Below are 8,914 nucleotides of genomic sequence, written 5' to 3' on the forward strand. Positions count from 1 at the left end.
GTGAGGAGGCTGCGGCTCCCCGGGTCACGTGGACCCGCCGGGTAGGAGCCAACCTCGGAGCGCGGGCCGGGCGCAGGTACCCGGTAGAGGGTCGTGTCGTGTAGTCTTTGTCTGTTCCGCATCCTGAGTCTCCCTTTCAAAAGGTGAAGGACCGGCTGGGTGGTGCGGTGTCCCACGCCTGCCATCCCAGCTGCCTGGGAGGCTGGGGCAGGAGGATCGCAGGTTCGAGGCCAGCCCCGGCAGCTTAGTGAGCCCCTGCCTTAAGGTTAAAAAAGGGGCTCGGGCTGTGGCTGAGTTTTAGAGCGCCTCTTGTTGGAAGGACGGAAGAGGCAAGGCTCCAAGAGAGCTGCAGCCAGGCTTGGGGGAACTGCTTTTGCTGTAGTCAGTCAATCCCCTGAAGCCCGAGTTCAGGGAGTTTCAGAGTTCTATACCCATCATGTAAGGGGAGGGGCTCAGAAGTTCCCAGTCTGCAGAAGTTCACACAAAAGCAGCTTTTTCTTTCCCTGTTCTGGGCACGTTAACCCTTCAAGGACAGCACCTGGGAAGGGGAGAGCTTCTTCTCCCCCTTCTTTCCTCCCCCACCAGCTGATACCATGGAGCCCAGTTGGCAACTTCTGTTTTCCTAGAAATGTAGACACCTCTGTGAAGCCCAGCTCAAGGCCAGAGGCCTTGTTAAATTTCTTTTTTTTTTTTTTAAATCACATTTTGCATTTGCGAACACACTTCTACAACTACTATACTGAATAAGTGTTTGTGAAAAACAAGTAAAGGGGCGTCCAGCACCTGGAATGCTGCTTTCTTCCAGGCCAGTGACCAAGTAACCGAGCAACAGGAAAGTAGGGTGTTTACCTACATTGAACTCTTTTGTAGATACTCTTTTGCTGATTGTCCTAAAATCAATGATGGTGAAGATTTCTGGAGAAACTTAGTTAAGATTTTCTGTTGAGGAAGGGATGCCACTACACTCTGGGTTCAGGCCCCAGTACCACAAAGTAAACCAATCAATAAACCGGTTAATGAAAATAATAGATAAAAGTGAAGAAACTGAGGCACCGAGAGGAGGAGTAACCTGCCTGGGCACTCACAGCTAGTGACGGGGCCAGGATTGGAACCCACATGTGCTCCAGAGCTTTTCGACTGCACTACTTACCCACTAACGATCTCTGCCACGTGTTGGGGCCTCACTGCATCACTCTGCTACAAAGCTAGCTTAGTAGAAAATGGCAGTTTCCTCTGCCACCAAGATAACGCATAAACCAGGTGGAAAACTGGAAGATTACTGTTGTAAATATAGATTTGTTACCTGAGTTTCCTCCTAGGACATGATTAGTTTACTCCTTGGTAATCACACATTAGTCACATGGCCTTATGGATCCAGTGTCCAGTGGTGGCTCTCCCTAGCTGTTTGTTGAATGAAAGAAGCCTTCTTTTCTATTTTTACTTGGAACTTTCTGGGGGAAACAGGACCAGTTTGAGAATCAGACACCTCCCCATCCCTATATTCATTCCACTGTGTGACTTTGGGTAAATTTCTCAACCTCTCTGGGGTTAGTTTCCTTACTGGTAAAAAAAGAAGTAGTAGTACTCATCCCGACTAGCATTTGTGCAGTTCCCATGAAGTAAAGCATCTGGCTTTGCCATTCTCTCTCCTTTGGCAGTACTGGTGACATTGCAGGATTGGTGGGAGCCTCCTTGTGTGATGTTTTACAGATGTACACTGTGTGATTGGCATTGTTGAATTCCATGAGAAAATATCTCCTGTTTCCCTTCCAGGCTGCCCTCCTCCGAGCTGTGCCAAGGTTGCAGGGGCCAGCTGCTTGGGGAAGGCCTCTCCATGGGCTATGGTTTTGCAGTGGGCAGGAGGATCCCAAGAGGTGGGTGGGGAACAGGTCACCCACCTTGAAGGAGAAACCACCAAGTGAAGAGAATGAGAAATTCCAGATGGTCTACCGCTTTAATGCCATCAGAGCCTTTGGGTACGTGTCTCGGCTGAAGGTGGCACAGACGGCTCTGACAGTGGTGGCCCTGCCACCAGGCTTCTACTGGTACTCCCAGGGCCTCATGACTTTCAACTCACTGTGCCTCCTAAGTGGGATAGCTGGCTTTGCCCTGGTCATGCTGTGCTGGATGAGCTATTTCTTCCGGAGGCTGGTGGGCATCCTGTATGTGAATGAGTCAGGTACCGTACTGCGGGTGGCCCACCTCACCTTCTGGGGCTGGCGGCAGGACACATACTGTCCTGTGGCTGATGTGATGCCCCTGACAGAAACCAAGGACCGGCCCCAAGATCTGTTCGTACGGATCCAGCAGTACAGTGGAAAGCAGACCTTCTATCTCACCCTGCGCCATGGACGTGTCGTGGACAGAGAGCGTTTTACGCAGGTGTTCGGGACACTGGACAGACTCAAGTGAACAACTTGGAGCTGATCTGGGTAGCCCATGGCCACCTGGATCTCTGAGAAGAAAGCTGAGGGTGTGGGAGCAGCTGAAGCAGGGAATCTCCAGGACCCTGGGAACTTGTTTTTTTGGATGAAGAAATTTATGAAGTGGAAGTAGTAACCAGGTTTACGAGAAAGGCCTTCAGAGCAGAATCTTCCTATACCTGTATATGACACTCATTCAGATAATGGCTAGAATTTCTGTTAGGAGGCAGCTGTTGGAGGAAGCTGGGCGGGGTCACTTAGCCTCAGCTATGAAACTGGAAGACCAAGAGGCATGGCAAGGGGCACAGGATCTGGAGTTAAAAGGCTTGGGTGCCACCAGTTCTCAGCTCTCAGCCTGGGCAGAGTAGTGTGTCTAAGTTCACATCTGTAAAATGGATGGGACTCTTTGTCTCATGGGTAAATGTGAGAATAACTAAATGTGGGCTGGGGGTCAAGCTCAGAGGTACAGCATTTGTTCAGCATGTGTGAAGCCTTGGCTTCAGTCTGTAAAACAAATATATAAAGAAACCAATAATTGCCAAGTACTTTGCAAACTCAGTAGCCCAGAGCAAATATGAAGCCTTTGGTCAAAAATATACAGTGGCATCCCATGGAGCTTCAAAGCTTTTAAAAAACAAGTTATACTATACTTGGTCTTTGCTTCATGTTATGAGAGTATCTCAGTTATGTATATTTATTTTAAAATATTCAGGAATTGCAAAGTATTACACTGAGTGGATGTAGCAGGTCCTTTTAACCTTTACTGTTATGTTTGTCAGGTTTTCATTGCTGTGACCAAAATACCTGGCAAGAACAATTAGAGGAGGAAAAATTCACTGTGGCTCACAGTTTCAGAATTTCAGTCCTTGCCCAGCAAACTCCATTATTCTGGACCCGAGGTGAGGTGGAAGGGTGTGGTGGAGAAGAACTTCTCAGTCCCTGGTGGCTGGGAAGCAGGGAGCCAGGGGTAATAGAAACCCCTAAGGTGTGCCCCCCCACCTACAGGTGCCACATGGTCAGTCCTTTCAAATTACTGACCCATCAGATGGACTGATCCATTGATTAGGTTACAGCTCTCATAATTTAATCACCTACATTGTTAACAGGAGCTTTTAGTGGGGGGCACCTCATATCTAAACCATAACTAGATCATTCCCAATTTTTTTTTTTTTTTTTTTATGGTGCTGGGGATTGAACCCATTGTCTTGTGCATGCAAGGCAAGTGCTCTACCAACTGAGCTATATCCCCAGCCCCCCAATTTTTGAGTAATAATAAGAATGTAAGCTGAAAATGATGTTTTGAAAAAACTGAATTTTTTTTTTTTTTTCATATATTGCAGTGCTGTGGCTTAAACCCAGGGCCTTGAATGGGCTGGGCAGGCGACCTGCCACTGTGCTGCATTGCCAGCTCAAAATGACCTTTTCTTTTTTTATACATTACTGGGGATTGAACCCACGGGCACTCTCCCCCTGAGCTATAACCTCAACCCTTATTTTTTATTTTGAGGTGGTCTCACTAAGTTGCTAGGTTAGCCTTGAACTTGTGATCTTCCTGCTTCAGCCTCCCAAGTCACTGGGATTATAGGTGTATGCCACCACATTGGGCCCCAAAATGACTTAAAACAAAAATCAGTTAACAAAAGAAGTTAGGTGTTTTTGTTGTTAATTTTTTCATTTCAGAAAAGCAAATAAAACAATTCAAAAGAGTTTGCTCCTGCAGGCTTTCAAATGTCATTCATTCCACCTAAACTTTACCAGTGTCTGTCTTGTGCCAGTTACTGGCTAATTCAAGATTTTCACCTTTGTGAGCTTGCAGTAGGGTGTCTGGTACTTGTGGCTGTTAAACAAAAGAATGTATATCATTATAGTTGGTGACAAGTGTGAAGAAAGGGTCAGATGGTCTGAGGCAGGACTGCGTGGTGGGAGGGCCTTAGCCCTGGACTTGTAGCGGAATCAGGAGGCAGGCACAGAGGGAGCAGCAGGCCTGTGCTTCTGCACTGGACAGATTGAGAGCAGTTGCCAAAGGGAGGAGCCTGACTTTCCTGCTGATGACCGTGGAAGTGGGTCCATCTGGTTTTCCTAGACAGGGCTGTGGGTGCCGGGCATGTTCTTGGTGTGCAGATTCTGTAGGTGTGACCCAGATCCTGGTATTGGGTCTTGCTGGGCCTGGAGGCCCTCAAACCCATTTGGAAGTGCCAGCTCTTCAGGGTAAATGGCATGTGATTCCATTGACTTAATTGTATGATGGCTTTCAAAGCAGTACCCAGCCCAAGACCTGGCATCACTATCTGTAAGTTTCCCCAGGTGATCCTAATGTCAGGGTTCGTGCCAACCCTGAAGGATCTTGTACTGTTAAGCCTGCTAGGGACTTGGCCTGGAAGGTGAGAGCCAGTTCCCATCAGCTTGGTGCTGCATGCGTGGCCGGCCCAGGCAGCACCAGCAGAGGGCACACGGAGCAAATGTGCTCTGAGCTAAGACCTCAGTTCCTGATGTGGGAGTGTAGAGTGAGTCGTCTTCCGGAACACCCAATGGGAGAGTGCCTGGGAGCTGTTAAAACCCCAAATGAACAAGAACAGATAACACCATGTTCAACCTTGTAGAGTTTGCTAGACCGTTTCTGTGCTTCCCACGTAATTCCAGTGCACCCCAATTTTGGGGAATTACCCAAAATGGGTGGGAATGCAGCTCTCCAAACGCAGAAATGGTCTTCTATGCAGGTGGGGCATGTGTCCCCCTTAAAAAAACAAAAATAATAATTGCCTTAGTTTCTTTGGGCTGCTGTGACAAACTACCACAGCCTGGGTGGCTCAAAATAACACACTTATTTCTCAGTGTTCTGGAGCCCAGGAAGTCCAATCAGGCTGACCCTGTGTCTGGTGGGGGTCCATTTCCTGGTTCATGGCTGCCATCCCTTGGCTGTGTTCTCATGTGGGGGAAAGGGTGAGGGAGCCTTCCCGATGTCCTTTATCAAGGCACCAATACCTTTCATGACCTAATCAGCTTCCAAAGTCCCCACCTCCAAATACCATTGCACTGGAGATGAAGTTCCAACATGAATTTCTGGGGACAGGGAGGGCAGAGATTCACTATAGAGTAGTAATCTTCACACAAGAGTGTGAAGATGTTCACTGAAATATTTCTAATAGCAAAAAAAAAAAAAAAAAGTCTCAAGTTTCCCTTAGTAGGGAACATAGTTAAACAATTGTTGGGTCCATACTGTGGCATTCATGTGGCCCTTAAAAAAGGGTGAGGTTGACCTACATCTGTAGGCAAGATGACTGTGGGGTGGCATGAAATGAAGAAAGCAAAACACAGAACAACATGGTTGGCGGTGGTCACCCCTGGGGAGGGTGTTGGTGGATGAGACCGGAAGTCTTAACGTTTTCAACTGGATACCCCTGCTAAGGTTTGAGTTTTCATCGTGAGCCTGTCACTGCCCATAACACATGAAGGATGCTGTGGTGTACACAGTCCCTGCCCAACTTTCTAAACGGGAGAAGTTTCCCAGCTATGAATTCCGATTCTGAACTCAGTGGCTGGGCACAGGAAACCCACGGTCAGTGGAAAGCATTTGTGATGTGACTGTGCTGGTCCCTTGTAGCGCAGCTTTCCTTCCTGTCTGGACGTGGCAATCCCCTTCCACTCTGCACGTGCTGTGGCTGTGTATCATTTAGATATGGAGGACAGGGTGGTCTGTGCCTTGTTGGTTTCCACATGGTCGTCACTTGAACTGGGGACAATGCTTCTGGTTTGCACATCAGGTAGCACATGGAACTTGAAACTGGTCACAGCTGTTGATCTTCCTACTGTTAACAAACCTGAGACTCACCTTGTCCCAGGGCCAGGTGTCTACCCACCTCCCAGCCTCTCATTCAGTCTCCATGTTGAATGCGCTTCCAGATGGATCAATGGGCACTGCTCCTCGCAGGGGACAGCCTGGGTGACTGCCCAATCACTCCAGTTGGCACTTGCCTCCAGCTGCTGTTTCATGACTTCCTTAATGGAAAGCAACAGGGTCCAATCAAGCCCCAGGCAGAGTCCAACTTTTATGGCCTTGTTTTGATCCTGTGGCTTTCAACCATAGAATCTTGCCTGATTAGAACTAATCAGGCAGGGCTGATACCATCTGGCCATGTTGGTACCAACTGGAGGGACAAAATATTCTTTTTACTGATCTACAGTTGGAGTATTCCAGCATCAGGTCTGTACCTGTGTTGGGAAATAGATGTAATATTTACGAGTAGAAATGCTGCTCTATGAGGTTGGTAGTGTCCTATGTGAGATACACTCAGCTATTCATGAAGAAGCAGCATCAAAAGGAATGTTAAGCACCTACTGTGTGCTGATGATTTTTCCATGATTTTATTTAATTTTGCCAGTAGCCGTTTGAGTTGGAGAACCCCAGGGAGGCGATAGAATGCAGGGCAAAGCACAAGGCTTCTGAAGCTGAGTTTCTTCTCTGTGTGAATCTCAGCCCTGCTGGGACCTTGGACCAGTTGTATAACTGCACTTTGTGCCTTGGTTTCTTCATTTGTGAAGTGAAGATAATAACAGTATATCACTGGGAGGACTAAATGACCTACTATAGGAAAAGCACTGAAAATAGTGGTGGTTAGGCCAGGGAAGTGCTCAGGAAATGTTAGTATTTACTATAATCACCCACATTTGGCAGGCGAGGCTCAGAGAGGTAAAGTGCCTTGCTCTGTGTCACCCAGGTAGAAAGTAGCAGAGCTGGGTCATTCTACCGACCTGTCCTGCCTCACCAGAGGGGAGGGAGGGACAGAATATAGAAAACATTGACCTATTTTAAAAGTGTATTTGATCTTGAAGTTCTGGTATCTTTAATCCAGCTGCCTTTGAAATGTGCATTTTGGAGCTCACACTAATGCTGACCAGTTCTTGTTGACTTTCAAGGACTGCCTATTTGGGTGGCGCACACCTATAATCCCAGCAACTCAGGAAGCAGAGGCAGGAGGATCACAAGTTTGAGGACAGCCTCAGCAACATAGGGAGGCCCTAAGAAACTTAGTGAGACCCCACTCAAAATAAAAAACAGAGGCTGGGGATGTGGCTTAGTGGTAAGCGCCCCTGGAATCAATCGCTGGTAGCAAAGCCAGGCTGGCTGAAGGAAAGCGCCCTGAGTGCTCGACAGTCCCATCCTCAGCCAGTCCTTCATCAGCTGCATGCAGGGGTCCACAGTGATCTTTCTTTCACAGGTTGTATAGATCACATCCTGGCCTCCAAGTGGCAAGGTTTTGGGCAGGCGCGCCTAGCTTCGGTTTCCTTGTCTTAAACGTAGGTCTACAAAATAAACACCTTGTCGTTTCATTGTGAGAATTTTAAAGCACCATCAGAAAAGGAGGCTTGCCGTGAATGTTCAAAATGACGATCAGCACTATTTACCGGGATTATTGTTTAAAAGTACGTCTTATGGTAAATACTGCCTTCCAGGCTAAATGGTTCATAGACTTGTTGGATGTCCAATTTGGAAGGACCCTGGAAAGATGTGATCCAAACAGTACATTTTACAGTTAAGGAAAATAAGGACCTTGAGAACCACAGCTGCTGCTCGGACAGAGGTGGCTCCAGCTCAGGACACCAGAGGGGTCAGAGAGCTGACCATTTCCACAGTGTCTCAAAGCGTCCCTGTGCCTTCCCCTATTGCTTCTGCTCCTAGTTTATTCCGTTGTCAACCACCAGGGAATCTAACTTGGTTTGGAGTGATTTTAGGATTTTTTAAAAAACTCTTTAGGGTGAATCCTAATACATCTGGTGTTGAGAATGACTGTCCTGTTTGGCCTTTGCTTTTCTTTCTTCTCCAACCTGTCTCGCTGTCTCCTCTCCAGGCCACAGGCCAGCTTCCTAACTGCTCTCGGGACTCCCTGTTCCTTGTGGAGAACCCTCAGGAGTCTTTCTAAAACATGCCCTGGATGACTCCCTGCTCCAGACCTTTGGCCACATGTCCCACATGGAAGGCTCATATTGCTCAGCATGGCAGAGAAGGTCCCAGGAGACTGAGCCCTGCCTTCTTGCTTGACCTGGTCACAGCCTCATCTTGTCTCCCTGTTTGTGATCTAGCGATAAGGATCTCAGAGCCGCCAGTCCGGCCCTGCCTTCCTGCCTCTGTCTGGCTGTAATCTTCCTCTGAAACGTCCCCCATTGCTGGAGCACCCCTTCACCTTGGAGGTAGCCTTGTGCATCTGCAGCATGCAGTGTCTGTCTCGTCCCTACACTAGGTGGTCATGACCTTTCCCGCCAGAACGTGGGCTGAGAGAAGGGTGGTGCCTCATCCACCCTGACATCTCTGTCACATGATATGAATGTAGCGAAGATGGCCTTACAGCACTTCTGAGCCCAGGGTGGCTTACGCAGGTAGGGCTTCCCCAAGACGTCTCTACTGGGTGTACGATAGGTGCTTCCTAAGTGCTTATCAAATAATTATGTAACAAAACCATTTCTAACTCAGAAAGTCCACGTTCACGCTGTTGTTT

At 48.0% G+C, this 8,914-nt stretch overlaps 2 protein-coding genes across 2 annotated transcripts in view; one reads left to right on the forward strand and one right to left on the reverse strand.

Moving 5' to 3' along the window:
* Positions 1–137, reverse strand: part of Pmm2 (phosphomannomutase 2) — a 17,514-nt gene extending 17,377 nt beyond the window's left edge. Inside the window, exon 1 of the mRNA XM_015490740.2 lies at positions 61–137. Coding sequence (XP_015346226.2) covers positions 61–122 — 62 coding nt within the window. The 5' untranslated portion in view covers positions 123–137. The remainder of the gene's footprint in view (positions 1–60) is intronic.
* Tmem186 (transmembrane protein 186) lies at positions 56–2,955 on the forward strand. The gene is made up of 2 exons (XM_048789186.1): positions 56–143; positions 1,774–2,955. The coding sequence occupies exon 2, from the start codon at positions 1,942–1,944 to the stop codon at positions 2,410–2,412; it is 471 nt and encodes a 156-aa protein (XP_048645143.1). The 5' UTR covers positions 56–143; positions 1,774–1,941; the 3' UTR covers positions 2,413–2,955.
* The last annotated feature ends 5,959 nt before the right edge of the window (positions 2,956–8,914 follow it).

Source organism: Marmota marmota, unplaced genomic scaffold (assembly GCF_001458135.2).
Source record: "Marmota marmota marmota unplaced genomic scaffold, marMar, whole genome shotgun sequence".
Classification (NCBI taxonomy): Eukaryota; Metazoa; Chordata; class Mammalia; order Rodentia; family Sciuridae; genus Marmota; species Marmota marmota.

Coding starts and splice junctions, on each gene's coding strand:
- Tmem186 (XM_048789186.1), top strand. CDS start 1,942: ATGGTCTACCGCTTTAATGCCATCAGAGCCTTTGGGTACGTGTCTCGG.